At 39.0% G+C, this 15,645-nt stretch overlaps 1 protein-coding gene across 1 annotated transcript; it reads left to right on the top strand.

Moving 5' to 3' along the window:
* On the top strand, nt 1-15,645 carry npc1 (Niemann-Pick disease, type C1; the record flags this gene model as incomplete). The annotated part of the gene is made up of 25 exons (XM_083889604.1): nt 1-6; nt 694-822; nt 947-1,053; nt 1,359-1,516; nt 1,751-1,918; nt 2,155-2,404; nt 2,555-2,637; nt 2,761-3,131; nt 3,430-3,656; nt 4,006-4,106; nt 6,375-6,477; nt 6,590-6,779; nt 7,018-7,200; nt 7,781-7,895; nt 8,076-8,203; nt 8,650-8,784; nt 8,967-9,056; nt 9,265-9,455; nt 9,618-9,733; nt 10,259-10,388; nt 10,517-10,702; nt 11,113-11,344; nt 12,398-12,511; nt 13,018-13,180; nt 14,590-15,645. The coding sequence occupies 25 exons, from the start codon at nt 1-3 to the stop codon at nt 14,670-14,672; spliced, it is 3,759 nt and encodes a 1,252-aa protein (XP_083745730.1). The 3' UTR covers nt 14,673-15,645.

Genomic DNA, 15,645 nt, shown 5'->3' with positions numbered 1-15,645 from the left:
ATGCAAGTAGGACAGTGTGTGACACAAGGTACTAACAGAACAGTTTGTAGAGTAAGTGAATTAACTTCCCTAAGTCACCCCCCCCCCCCTCCAACAATGAGCACGTGGCTGCTTTGGTGCTGAGTTGACGGATAATGGAAGCCTTTGCAGAAGTGACTATAGACTATAATTGGTTTAACATTTGTTTTTATTATTTTTGGAATACATCAGCTTTGAAATAACATAAAATTCAACTTTGTTGTAGCTAAGGTGTAGTAATAGCATAATAGTAATTCTTCTTTTTCTGAACTCTTTATTTGACGTCAATTTATTCAAGATAATATTGTATGTTATGACTAAACTGGGTGTTTGTCTGCTTTGCAAGGTCTCACTCTTTAAATGTTGGATTGCAAATAAGCAGAAGTGATGTTTTATTTTAATACATTTAAAGAAGCACTGGACAAGGAACCCGACTAGGTGTTTAACCATAAAAACATTAAAATATCAAGGTACAAAGATACAGCTTTGTCACAAACCACGTCATGTTAGCCTTTAGAGGAACTCTGTGTTTTTGGACCCTTTTGGCAAGTTGGCAAGTGTTCTCACTGGTGAAAAAACAGAAGCTGACCTCTAAGTTAAAAGCTACATGAGGTTAACCAGAAGAAAAGAGAAAATTCAAAATAAATTCTCTGTTTATTCTTGTGTCATTGTCAGGTCGAGGCCCATCACTGTGTGTGGTATGGTCAATGTGGGGATTCTAAACAAGTGCCTGGAAATAAATACAACTGCAACTACACTGGTCCTCCTGTCCCACTGAAACCTGAGGGCTATGAACTTCTCACGGTACACTTCTTAATAATTTTGACTTGATAATGGTGATGTTTGATCCACAAACCAGTGATTTGTATCATACTTATGTATTCCAGTGTTATAAAACGTGCATCATTCCCTTTGTGTTTGCATGCAGGAACTTTGTCCTGATTATGACTATGGAGACCGAAGCCTCTGCTGTGATGTCGACCAGCTGCGTACTCTCAAAGGGAGTCTCCAGCTGCCCCTTCAGTTCCTGTCTCGGTATGTACTACGTTTGTAACATTAACTGTAAGAATAAATGAAGCACGTCAAGCATTGAGAACAAAAGAGTAGGCTATTTACCCCTTCAAAACAGTTGATGTGCTGCTGAAATGTTGCTACATGACTTTGCTTTGCATGGAGCAAATAATGTAAGGTAGAGACATAAACACAGACTGGCTCACAGGCCACATCATTGTAACTTGTGGAGGATGACACATTTTCTTATCATGGGTTTTATTTATTTTTACTTTACTGTTATTGCCTTGTTGTCATGCGGCTCTGACTTTCACTTCATCTGTGCATAGGTGTCCTGCCTGTTTCTTCAACCTCATGACCCTCTTCTGTGAGCTGACATGCAGCCCCCACCAGAGTCAGTTTGTGAATGCCACACAGTTTAGTCCGGATGGCACAGAGCTCAGTGTAGTGGAAGTGCAGTACTATATTGGACAAAGATTTGCTAAAGGTGAGTCCTGGTGTGCACAAAAAGTGTTTTATGTGTTAAATATGCTCAATAGAAATGGCCACATTAGGCTTCTATGTCAAATCAGGTGAATAAACTTCTTTAAACTGATGTCATTCACTCAATTGTGTAATTCAGTGGTTCACTCATGGTCATAATAATAAAAAAAAAAAATGGGATGCTGAGTTTAACTTCCTACATATCCAGAGTGTTATTAATTCATCTAATCTTTTCCAGCCATGTTCAATGCCTGTCAGGACGTCCAAGCACCATCTAGCAACGTGAAGGCCTTATCACTGCTGTGTGGCAAGGAAGCAAAGGACTGCAATGCTACTAACTGGATCCAGTACATGTTCGATATCAACAATGGACAGTCTCCCTTCAGTATCGTCCCAGTTTTCTCGGGTAAATAATTTTCTAGTTTTTCTTTCATATTTTTATTAATAATTTTAATAGGAATTGAATTCATTAATCTCAAAACTAAAATGTTTTATATAAATCTCTCGAAAGTCTTCAAATGTTATGATTTTTTTCTGACAGTGCAATTGATAATCAGTAAATGGCTACAGTAATTGTTTTTTTGTTTTTTTCAAATAATTGATCAAATGCCTCACCAATTATTCTGTGTCACATTGCTTTAGATGCCCCAGTGTCTGGTTACATCCCAATGAACAACCAGACGTACGCTTGCACCGAGGGCTTAGAGGACGGTTCGGGTCCTTGCTCCTGTCAGGATTGCTCAAAAGCCTGTGGGCCTAAACCTGTACCTCCCCCTCTGCCTCCACCATGGACAATCTTTGGCATCGATGCCATGACTGTCATCATGTTTATCTCCTACATGAGCTTTCTGCTTGTCTTTGTTGGAGCTGTACTGGTTGTGTGGTGTTACAGGTAATTTAATTTAAAAATACAGGATTTATTGCTTGTGTTGTATTCTGCCTCCATTGTGTCTGCAGCCGCTCATCCAAATTGACGAGTATTTGTTGTTGTTGCTGTTACTGACAGTTTAAATTAATAATTTCTTGGTGTGGTTATTTCCAGGAAAAGGACGATTGTATCGGAGTATGCCCCCATACTGGACAACAGCCGACCACTGTCTCTTAACAGTGATGATTCTGGTCAAGGTATAACAATGCTTGATCTAAGGTTTTATTAATTTATTGTGTCTGTTATCGGAGAAATTATTTTTCTTTTTTAAGTCTAATTATTGCACTATCATCGCAAACTAACTAATCTTCTCTTTTTAGTCAACGCCTCTTGTTGTGAAACCATTGGTGAACGATTCGAGAATGCTCTGCGGATAATGTTCAGCTCTTGGGGTTCCTTCTGCGTGCGTCATCCCTCTTTGGTCATACTGAGCAGTGCGTTATTTGTGCTAGCCTCCTCCGAGGGACTCGTCTACATGCGCATCACCACTGACCCCGTTGAGCTGTGGTCTTCTCCCAATAGCCAGGCTCGCCAAGAGAAGGACTATTTTGACAGCCATTTTGGACCCTTCTTCAGGACCGAACAGCTCATTATAACCACTCCACTCACGAACGTATCCATCTACTCCCCATACTTTGGAGGGCCAGACGTCCCTTTCGCAGCCATACTGGACATCGACATCCTGCATCAGGTGGGTTAGGCAAGGCCCAGGAAGTTTTATTGTATAGAACATTTACTTAATAAAAACTTAACAAAAAAAAAACAAACAGACCAGAGATAACAGCAGGAAAATGTTAAACTTTACACTGGAGAAAACAGTTGCTCATTTTAAAAGCAAAAAAAGAAAAGCAAATGCGGACCTCAGGTTTCAGGAACGATCGAAATACCTGACATTAATGATGTTGCATTTCTGAAACCTTGATTTGTTCAATTTGTTGGCGCTTCTCTTTTTTACAATTTCTTTTTCCACTCAACCATGAACCCACCAGGTGCTAGATTTGCAGCTTGACATTGAAGCACTTGTGGCTACATACGAGGGACAAAAGGTCACCCTGAAGGACATCTGCTTGTCTCCACTGGCTCCCTACAATGACAACTGCACCATCCTGAGTGTCCTCAACTACTTTCAGAACAGCCACGATGTGTTGAACCATAGAAGTGAAGATGAATTCTATGTCTATGCTGACTATCATAGTCACTTCCTCTACTGTGTCAGGTGATTTTTTTTATTTTTTATTTATTTTTTTCGCTTCAGCTTCAGTGAGGAGAGATTTCTATCGGCTCATTTGCAGCAACTAGGAGGTTTTTGACCATAAAAACAAGTTAATGTATGTAGGTAGACCTCCATAACTCACATACAGTATATGTGCCTTAGGACCACTCTATGGGAGCTTTAACACCTGCAGCTCATGAGAATCTGCTTTCTACAGATGTGGGCATTTACATTTTCTTAGAAGAATTGTCAAAATTCCTAAAATAGCACTGCAGTAGTTTAGTTCCTGTTATCATACCATTGTTGTTGATTGGCTAGAGCAGCTTTTTTACAAATTTTTCTTTTTCTCCAGTGCACCAGCATCCCTCAACGACACCACTCTTCTCCATGACCCTTGTTTAGGCACGTTTGGCGGCCCAGTCTTCCCATGGCTTGCCCTTGGAGGTTATGATGGTGAGCTGACTTAATACTTCATATTTGTTGATGTGCAGAAGTAAAATATGTGGTAGTTCTCTGTTTACAATGCTCAATTCTCTATATCTTTTAAGAAAATCTGCAGTCTTTTGGTCAATGAAGGTTGGTCAAAGTTGTGTCCATAACATCTTTTTGCTGAATGAGCATTGTTGATGCAGTTGCAATGGTCATTTGTGTATTTATAATCACTATAATTAGCCCTGCATGTTTTATACTGAGGCTTTATTGTGCAACTGTCAGATTACAACTGTTTTTCATTTTTATTGGTACTGGTCCTAATCAGTGTTCTACTGGTCTAAATTGAAAAATAAAAAGTGAAGGAAACTCGATACGTTCAAAAATCCCTTAATATTGTACAGTGGTATGCAAACGTTTGGGCACCCCTTGTACATTTTCATGATTTTCCTTTATAAATCATTGGTTGTTTGGATAAAAAAATTCAGTTATCATATTGGAGACAAACACAGTGATATTTGAAAAGTGAAATAAAGTTTATATGATTTACAGGAAGTGTGCAATAATGATTTTAACAAAATTAGGCATGTACATAAATTTAGACACCCTTGTCATTTTATTGATTTCAATACCTTTAGCACTAATTATTGAAACTCTCAGTTTCAACTGTGAGGAACATTGTGAGAAATTGGAAGACCACAGGCACAGTTCTAGTTAAGGCCCGAAGTGGCAGACCAAGAAAAATCTCAGATAAGCAGAGGTGAAGGATGATGAGAACAGTCACAGTCAACCAACAGACCAGCTCCAAAGACCTACAACATCATCTTGCTGCAGATGGTGTCACTGTGCATCGTTCAACTATTCAGGGCACTTTACACAAGGAGATGCTGTATGGAAGAGTAATGCAGAAAAAGCCTTTTCTCTGCACCCGCCACTGTCCATGCTCGAAAACCATCAAACCTGACTGAACTGGAGATGTTTTGTAAAGAAGAATAGTCCAAAATACCTTCTGCCAGAATTCAGACCCTAATTGGAAGCTTTGTGGTGCCTAAACTTATTCACATGCCTAATTTTTATTAAATAATTGCACACTTTCTGTAAATCATTTATTTCACTTCTCAAATATCACACTGTTTGTCTCCTATATGATATATTTAACTGAAGAATTTCTTATCCCAACAACCAATGATTTATAAAGGAAAATCATGAAAATTTACAGGGGTGCCCAGACTTTTGCATACCACTGTATAAATAATTTGAGTTTATTTTATTTAAAACAGGGACAATACATATTAATAAACATATACAGTACATGAAAATATGCAAGATTACAGCCTAACAGCTAATTTCCACCTTTAGTCCCTTCGGCAGGTTAATGTCAACAACATAGTAAAATCATTAAAACAATAGTAACATAATAATTACATAATTACAGAGAGAAAACAGAAAAGGATAGGACAAAAAATCAGAAAAAAAGAAAAGCAAGAACAACAACGAAGAGTTTAGTGAATCATGAAACGCATGTTTAGGATTATTTTTTTTTACTGTGCACAGCCTTTAAAAGTGTCAATAAAAACCAGCAACACAAATTTAAAGAGGAACTCCACCTGGTTTTGAAGCCGACTCCGCTCAATGCCTGACTTTGAAAATCTTCTAAAAGCGGGCAGGGAGTTATCAGGGGAAGGAGGGGTGAGTGAGCACCGCTGGGGTCGTGATCATCGAGTGACCGCAACCACAAATTGCAGCAGCGGCAGCTTGCAGTGGTATTTCCAATTTTATTCTGAAGAATAAACCTGGAAGTTTATTTTCCTACTTCCTCTCTTGCGCGTGCTGAACTCATGAAATAAGTGGTTTAAGGATTTAGTTACTCTTAAACTAATCCATGTTGTTGGTACTTCTTCATAGGAGCCGAACAGGGTAGAAAATACTTTATTTGCCATTTGCACAGGTACATTACAGTGCATGTACACTGTAATTCTCTGACTTTAATTCATTACAGCCATCCATTATCTACCACTTTATCCTCCACCGGAGGGTCACGGGGGGTGCTGTGCCTATCTCAGCTGACGTAGGGTGGTATTGGGTTGACCCTGGACAGTTCTCCAGTCCATCACAGGGCCTTAATCTGTTACACAGTTGGGGAATTACATTGTTGAAATTGGGGAATTACATTGTTGTGGCTTGGTCTAAAGCATCTGCACAAAAGTGTTAATAACATGCAGTAGTTTTACAGATGGGAACAAGTAAATGTGTAAACATATGCTTTGTTTTTTTTTTCCTCTCACACCACAGACACCAACTACAACAATGCCACTGCTCTAGTGATAACCTTTCCGCTCAATAACTACCTGCATGACAAGGAGAAGTTGGGGAAAGCCCTGGCTTGGGAAAAAGAGTGAGGCATCAACCAGTTTCTAAAATGATGACCTTAAGAAAAAGTTATCTAGTGTAGATTTTATTTGTTTATATTAACAAATGTAAGTGTTTTTTTTTTGTCTGCATTTCAGGTTTATTGAGTTCGTGAAAAACTTCTCAAATCCCAACCTGACCATAGCGTTTAGTGCAGAGAGAAGTGTCGAAGATGAAATTGACAGAGAGAGCAACAGTGACATCAGCACCATCCTAATCAGCTATGCCATTATGTTCATATACATCTCCCTGGCCCTTGGTCACATCCACAGCTTCAGGAGAGTGTTGGTAAGGAACTAAGCCTTGAGTTGGCTTTCTTGTCTGAGTTCATTAAATACTTTCAGAGCTCAGTGTCGCAATTCATTCCTGGGATAGTTGTACTCATGCCATGTCACTTATCTTTCCTGCCTGTGTAGTAAGACCGTTCAGTTTTACAAAACTAGTGCAACACGCTCAACAACTTCTTGCTAAAAGGGAGCAGCTGAGTGGAGAACATGACTCATCTTCTAAATGTTGGCTCCCTTAGGTGGACTCAAAGATTTCTCTGGGCATAGCCGGTATCCTGATTGTGCTCAGCTCTGTGACTGCCTCACTGGGGCTCTTCAGCTATGCTGGTGTCCCTCTTACCCTCATTGTGATTGAGGTCATTCCATTCCTGGTGCTGGCCGTCGGAGTGGATAACATCTTTATCATAGTGCAGACATACCAGGTAACCTTCCTTCTCCAGTGTGGAACATTTTAGAGTGCATTTTGGCAGAAACTGAATGTACTTCCATTCAGAATATTTGCACAAGTGTATTATTGCTTTAAAATAAAAATGGTATGGTTTTCATAGGCTTAGAATAAGCATTTTATATGTACTTTAGACAAGGACATTGCTTTAAGGTGGCTTCCAACTTGCACCTCCATGTTTCTACAACAGCCTGACCAGACAAGTCAGCAGAGTGTGCAGTTTGCTTTTCCAATCCAAATGTATTTCTATAGCACATTTAAAAACAACAGTCTTGACCAAAGTGCTGTACATCGCAAAAATACATAAAATAGACAGAATATTAAAGAATATAAACAAAATAATCAATAGAAACCATTTCAGGCTTTTTAAGGCACACGCTTTCTACATAATAGAACATCCTCTGTGGTATGTGAAGGCCAACATTGTTCCTTGATGCTCTTAGAAATAGTCAGTCTCACCATCAGGTGTCATAAATTCTTACTCACTGGATCTTAAAACTGTAAAAAGAATTTGAGTTAACATGCAACACATGATTTACACTGTCACTTGCCAACAGAGGGATGAGCGTTTGCCTCATGAGGATCTTGACAAGCAGATTGGACGTATTCTTGGCGACGTTGCCCCCAGCATGTTCCTCTCCTCCTTCTCTGAGACGGTGGCCTTTTTCCTAGGTAAAATACATCAATACATCACCTATGCATTTCACTCCCAAAAAATGTACACAGACAATGCAAAAGAGATTTTCAACTTCTTTTCAACTTCTCTTTTGAAAACTGCTTTTGTGTGATTGTTTATGCAGTTGCCTCATGGTTCGTCACATGCTGATAGAACTGTTGACTTTCCTTCCACAGGAGCCTTGTCCACTATGCCTGCAGTGAGGACTTTCTCTATGTTTGCTGGCTTGGCTGTTTTTATTGATTTCCTGTTGCAGATCAGCTGCTTTGTCAGCTTGCTCGGCTTGGATGCCAGAAGACAGGAGGTGAGTCGGAGGGGAAATAGTGATGACCTTTTCATTATGATACTGTGGGGTGTTATGAGAGGAGGAGGGGCTGTGAGATAAACATGAGAAGGCTTTCATGCTATAACAAAATGGAAATGCGTCACATGTACGTGGATCAGACACGTGATGGCACCAAAACAGGAAGTCATGATCGGATTAACTGTTAATATGAACACTGATCTGAATGACAATCGGCACATACCATTCGGAATGGAATTGTTTTCCAAATGGCTGTATTGTATACATTTTCAGATTGGTATCTTTACATGACATATTTTTATTTTGATCAGGCTTTTATTCTGATGACTTGTGTCCATGTAATCATAGCTAATGACTGTTTGAAGTTAAAAGTTGTTGACTTTAGTTGTTCATGATTTGATCTTCCAAAACGTCACAGACATATTATGGTCTTCTCTGTTTAAAAGGCAAATCGACTTGACATCATCTGCTGTGTGAAGCTTCCTGAAAGTCAAGAAACAAAGACCGAGGGCTGCCTTTTCCGTTTTTTCAAGAAAATCTATGCCCCATTCATCCTCAAAGAGTGGGTTCGACCGATCATAGTAAGTACCTCGGCAACACTTGGGTCAGTCATGCGCATCTTCTCTCTACCCAAACAATGCACCCTTTTGTTTGTTTTCTTACATGTCAATGGATTTATCTGCAATCATATATTTCTGTAAATACAATAAATTGTTGTCAATATGAGAATCATGATGATGACATTTAATCTTTCTTTCATTAGATGGCAGTGTTTGTCGGAATGTTCTCCTTCAGTATTGCTGTAATAAACAAAGTAGAGATTGGACTGGACCAGAAATTATCCATGCCTGATGTAAGTCCGCAGTTCATATAATAACTTTGTGTTCATGGATTTCTAGTAGAAACTACTTGGATCTTTTCATTTTTTACCAAATAATGGGTTAGTAGCTTGATTATTTAATCCCTTATAATATATTCACAAACGTCTACTATGCATAATATCCCTGACTTGCATGCCTCTACTTGTGGTGGTCAACTTTAACGTATGTCTCTCCATCAAGGACTCATACGTGCTGGATTACTTTGGGAATTTAAGCGAGTATCTCCACACTGGAGCCCCGGTGTACTTTGTGGTGGAGGACGGTCTGAACTACAGTAACCCGGATGACCAGAATGTTGTATGTGGAGGAGTTGGATGCAACAACAACTCCCTGGTGCAGCAGGTCTTTGAAGCCTCACTCATCAGTAACTAGTAAGTCACAACTTATAATCAAATTAGTTCAGTGATTGTTTATTTGCACAAGTCAACATAGAAAATGTGATACATTAAGTGTTGGGAATTTAGATCATAAAAATGCAGTCAAAAGTTTTTCCTGATCTAATTATGTGATTGCTTCAATTTTTCACATTCCAGCTCAGCCATTGCCTACACGCCATCCTCCTGGCTGGATGACTACTTTGACTGGGTGAAGCCTCGGTCCAGTTGCTGTCGATACTACAACAGCACTGGGGCTTTTTGCAACGCCTCGGGTAATATTTTAAACCAGTGTCAACATGCTCTGAAACCTTGGCTCACCAGACACATTTTCCTTCATAGTTAAAAAGCAGTGGAAAATTGCATTTTAGAGCAAATTCCAACAGATAAGAGCAGATATGTCAACACAATAGGGCTGCGATAAACTATTATTTTCATTATAGATCTGATTTATTGTTTCAATGACTTAATCACTTTTTCAAACCTCAAACTGATGACTACTTGTATTGTTGTGTCCACATAGTAATGCTATTTAGTTTAATTTCAAAGAGAAGCAAGAAAGCTATGATCATCAAACCTGTTTTCATTTAAGAACAACAAATAGATTAGCAAAATAGATTGTAGTTACTAATCATTTAATTCTTACAGCCCTACAATACAATTAAACATGTAATTACAATCGTAATTGCCGTGTTTAAGTATGCAACAAATGCTGATATTGCTGAACAGACTCATTTATTAATTGCTTTTCATTCAAGTTGGTGAATAAATGTGATTATGTTTTTGTTTTTTTTCCCCAGTGGTGGACCCATCCTGTGTGCACTGTCGGCCCATGACTCCATCTGGAAAGCAGAGGCCTGTAGGGGAAGACTTCATGCAGTTCCTACCCATGTTCCTGTCAGATAATCCCAACATCAAATGTGGAAAAGGGTAATTTAGCAGCTCTCATAATAACACAAGGTATCACTAGGTGCCTTATTTTGAACCTTTACCACTTTACAAGACGTGTATACTTATCTTTCTTTTTTCTGTTTCACAATGTCTTATGCTCCCCCTAGTGGCCATGCGGCATACGCCACAGCAGTAGACCTGGATCCCAACAACAACAGGGTGGGAGCGACTTACTTTATGACTTTCCACACCATCCTGAAGGAATCCCCAGATTACATACATGCACTGCAAATGGCCCGAAAACTGGCTGAAAATATCACCGAGTCCATGGGACACAAGGTTTTTGCCTACAGGTACGTCCTGCCACAAGTCATTTTCACAACAATAATGATGTGTTTTATGGTTTTCTGTGTATCATTTTCTAAAGTTAGCTCCAAGGTTTTGCTTCTTTTGAGCTCAAAGTTCAAGGAAATCAAACAGAGAAAAGTAGGTCATAGATAAGCATGCTACAAAAAAACATAAATTTGACCTTAAGCACCGACTGAACTCCCTGTTGTATCCTTTATCACAGCATTTCTGCTGCAACTCTCATGGAACAATAATAATAATAATAATAAAAACACCCTTAATTGTTATATACTTGATAATGATGCAACATTAAGTTTTGTCGGTACCTTAAAGTGAATAAAGGAAATAAATGAGTCACAAGAAGCAGTTGGACAATGTTCGCCCCACAGTAACTCATATGCTCCCGTCTTTTCAGCGTCTTCTATGTATTCTACGAGCAGTACCTCACCATCACGTACGACACTGCTCTGAACTTGAGCGTGTCAATAGCCGCCATATTTGTGGTGTCGACAATCCTGCTGGGCTTTGAGCTGTGTTCGGCGGCAATCGTCAGTCTCACCATTGTCATGATACTGGTCAACATGTTCGGCGTCATGTGGCTGTGGGACATCAGCCTCAATGCGGTTTCCCTGGTGAACCTGGTCATGGTAAGAAACTTGCATTTGACACTGTCACAATTACAGTTGAATTTAATGGAAAACAGGCGGTTTGACGAATTGGTGGAAAAGTATGTTTATTTTTTTAATTTCTTTATTAGTTTTAGATACAAGACCATATCTTTTTATCTGTGACTTTTTTTTAGCATTTAGTAAAACTCGGGGTGTTTACATTCTACCCTTTGACCTTGCCTAACTTACCCCGGATTTCCACTGGACGTGGAACGGCCGCGGAACGGCAGTGGCGCGGTTCTGCTTCGTCCTCTGCCCGGCGTCAATCCCCACCGGGCGCGTTACGGCAGCGGCGCGGTGCCTTGGGAGCCAGCGGTATTCACGGAAGATTGCGCGATAATCTTGAACGGATGCGAGTTCGCGAGATCCAGCGATAGACTGTGTGTATAAAGGAAACAACAACAACCCAGCTTCTTTTCATTCTCTGACGTGGAAGAACTGTTGATCTGGTGTCATAAATGATTTTATGTTTCTCCACTACAACATTCAGTCTCTCGTCGTACATTATGACTCTCCGGGACGCTCTGATCAATTGACTGTTGACCGGGTAGCACCGGTCATGACGTAATGTTGATGTGAAGTTGTGACAGGCTATATGACCTGCATATTGTGTTTTATTTTGAAAGGGGGGCGGAAGTGTTTTACTTTGATTCTGTGTCGGACTTCCTGTCTTGTGCGATCTGCTTCGTTGAAATTTACGAGGTTCAGTAGCGGCAACGGAAAAAATAGAACTGATTCCTATCGATAGCGCTGCGGCGCGGCAAGCCGCGCTGAGACACTCCGCATCGCATCTGGTGGAAATGCTCTCATTGATTAGAATGGAAGCGATTTACAATGGCGACCGCGCCGCTGCCGTTCCGCGTCTAGTGGAAATCGAGGGTTATGGGTCTATGCTCTAGATATGTTGGCAAGTTTTTCTTTAATCCCTCTCATAAATATTTAGGAAAGGACAACAAAGGCTTCTGATGACCTTTGACTCCAACATTTCCATGTTTGTGGTGCTGATTGTGCTTGTTCTGTCCACTGTTGCAGAGCTGTGGCATCTCAGTTGAGTTCTGCAGTCACATTGTGCGAGCGTTTTCCATCAGTGTGAGGGAGAACCGAGTGGAGCGAGCTGAAGAGGCTCTTGCTCACATGGGCAGTTCTGTAAGTCTTGGAATTGTTTTCGATATAAAGTAAAAAATAAATAATGGCAGTTAATGTATGTTGATGTGAATATCAGTGTAAGCTTCTAAGAATGGATCAATATATTATTTAGTAAGAACACTATTGGTTGTTTTTCACAAACCTCACAATGATGATGTTCTCAAATGTCTTACTTTGTCCACAAACCAAAATAATTCTGTTTTAATAGATTCTTTGTTATAAGGAGCAAAGAAAGCATAACTAATATTCACATTTAAGGAGCTGAAAATGTAGTAATCAATTAATAAATAGTTTGATTAGTTGTTGCAGCCCTAGATGCAATTAGGAAATTGGTTGATAACGGTTGTTAACATTAATGATAATACAGTTTAAATGACAGGACAACTACAGATGTTGAAATCTGTTAGAATTTCCAAGTTTTCTCCTGACTTCTAACTTTAGTCCGCCTCACATTCCATGACCTGTAATGACACCTTCTCTCTCTTTCTTTTTCTTTTTGTTAACAGGTATTCAGCGGGATCACTTTAACAAAGTTTGGAGGCATCTTAATCTTAGCACTGTCCAAGTCACAGATCTTCCAGGTCTTCTACTTCAGGATGTTCTTGGCCATCGTGCTTCTGGGGGCCACACACGGCCTCATCTTCCTCCCTGTGCTGCTCAGCTATATAGGTGAGTAAGGCCATGCACTTAAAACAAACAAAAGACATCCAATACGGCTGGGTAAAAAAAGAGTATATTTTCCAATTTATATCAGTCTTTTTTGAAAAGTTTTATATCGATTCATAAAATCCTTAGAGGGATCTTTTAATATTTACCGTTTTCTGGATCCTCTGCACAAATGTCGCAAGAATATCGCCATGAAGTCTTATTTGACCATGAGCTGTACAGCTAAGCTGACAGCTGAGTTTGTCTGTTTCTTTGACATAAATGGTGTTGAACCACAAAAAACTCCACATTTATTTGCTTCATTGTCATCTCAAAACATGGAGGTCAATCCCAAAATGACCCGGGGGTCACATGAGCTTCAAATCTGCTCAGGAGGGGGCAGTGGGGTGAAAAAAACAAAATCTCAACTGTGTGGGAAACACCAACTGTTTAGTGGGTGATATGAGCCCAAAATTATATCACAATATTCTTAGAAAATGAAAGCGTTTGCTTTTGATATGGAACAATGTAGTTCACAACAAAAAAATTACAACGCAAAATGAATCTTGATGAATCAAAAACGCTCATTAAAGTGACATAATTGTCTTTACATTTGACATAAACTGTCACAAAACAACATGACATTGACTTCATGTCTTCTTCTTCTGATGACCCAAGAGTGCAGGAATAATACACAACTCTTTATATGGACTTCCTGGGTGTGTGTTTATAGGTCACATATTCAGGCTTAATTTAAAAAAAAAAAAGAAAAGAAAAAAGCATATTTTTTCATGTTCTTATGTGTTGTTGAGTCAAAGTTACGATTCATTTTAAATTGCGTTTTTAGTCTTGATCTAAAGCAGTAATAATTGTGCAGAAGTCACAAAAAAAGTTTTTCTTATTGTTCATAAAAACGAGTCAAGTGAACTTTGAACTGTGGTGTATTTCCAAATTTCACAAATTCCGACTTGTACACATTTTGAGTACTTTTTGCTCAGGTGTGTTTATATAGTTAGTGAAAATGTTTACATTTTTTTCATTAGATTGCCTAGTTTGTGCTGAAAAAAGTTTATGACACTCTATGTTAAACATGCTTAAAAATAGTAATGGAAAAAAGCAGCCAAATAATATAATAATAATAATAATAATAATAATAATAATAATAAAAACAATTAATAATTTCAGTGATGCACCGGATTAGGAATATCCACATTTTTCATAAAAGTTGTACCATTAGATCTGCAGAAATTTTGAAAACATAACCAAGCCAAACTGGTCAAACTGGTATGAAAGCTGAAATCTCTCAAAATTAATCCGAATCGAATTGAGTTGTGACCTCTTGAATCGGAAGCAAATGGATTAAAGGAACCAGCGGCGATCCCCAGCCCTAATACACAGTTTGAGCGTAAATCTAATGTAATTTTCATTCGCAGGTCCTTCGGTGAACAAAGCAAAGGTGTCCGCTGCTCGTCAGCGATATGTTGGTACAGAAAGGGAGCGCCTCCTCAACTATTAGCAGGCTTGGACAATGAACACTGACCTAACTCTTGTTTGGAAGGGACTAAGTGGGTGTGAGCACAAGCAGTTTCTGTGATTACTGACACACTCATCATTATTTGCCACTACTTTTACATGGATGTAACTCAGGAGTAACCTTGGAATAAGAGTGCCTGAAGCCTTTTTTTTAAAGCTTCATACTAAGTGACGCCTGCTGAAGACTTGAGACCTTCCTCGTCACACGACAGGACAAGCATGACATTCTGAAGTAAGACGGACAACACCCTCGACATCTATTTACCGAGGAGCGACTTTGGGAAAATCTTTTAAGGGTTAAATTAGTTCTTTTCTTTCTTTCTTTCTTCTTCTTTTTTTTAAATATATACCAGATAAGAAAACTATGTAACATAGAGTTGTCATTATTTGGTCTTTCTTTTAGAGGGATTTAAAATTATAAATCATTTATTGACTTTTACACAATTGCCCCCATAATACCTGCTATTAACAATTATTGTAAAGCAGCACAGTTAGCTGTAGCATTTTCACCAAGCAATAACATGTGTTTTCTGTGAACCTAAACAATCTCGATTTAGTTTTATTATGATTTAGTTTTTAGTCTGAAATTAAATGGTGTCTTTTATGTTAAAAAAATACTGGCTTTTACTTATATTTATTCCCGTCCCATATGCTAAAAAGAAATGCTACCCTCAGTGGGTGTGGATGAAACAACCTTAGTTGAAGCTTCAATCGTGGTTTTATTTCTGATTTAGTTCACTGCAGATGAACAGAGTCAAAACAAAACTATGTTGCTCCCTGCATTTGTATATTTCCACATGTGTTGCTCAATGGGTTTTCCTCTGCCATATTACATTTTAGTCACGGTTCAAATATCTGTGACTGGTCTGGACTGGTCTTTTCCAGCCATGTTACTCCCCATTAATAGTAAAAAAAAAAAATGAAACTCCAGACTAAACTGCAAGTGTGTACCTTCT

Source organism: Microchirus variegatus (assembly GCF_963457635.1).
Source record: "Microchirus variegatus genome assembly, chromosome: 5".
Classification (NCBI taxonomy): domain Eukaryota; kingdom Metazoa; phylum Chordata; class Actinopteri; order Pleuronectiformes; family Soleidae; genus Microchirus; species Microchirus variegatus.
The sequence above is the reverse complement of the archived record's forward strand: the minus strand, read 5'-3'. Positions and strand labels throughout refer to the sequence as shown.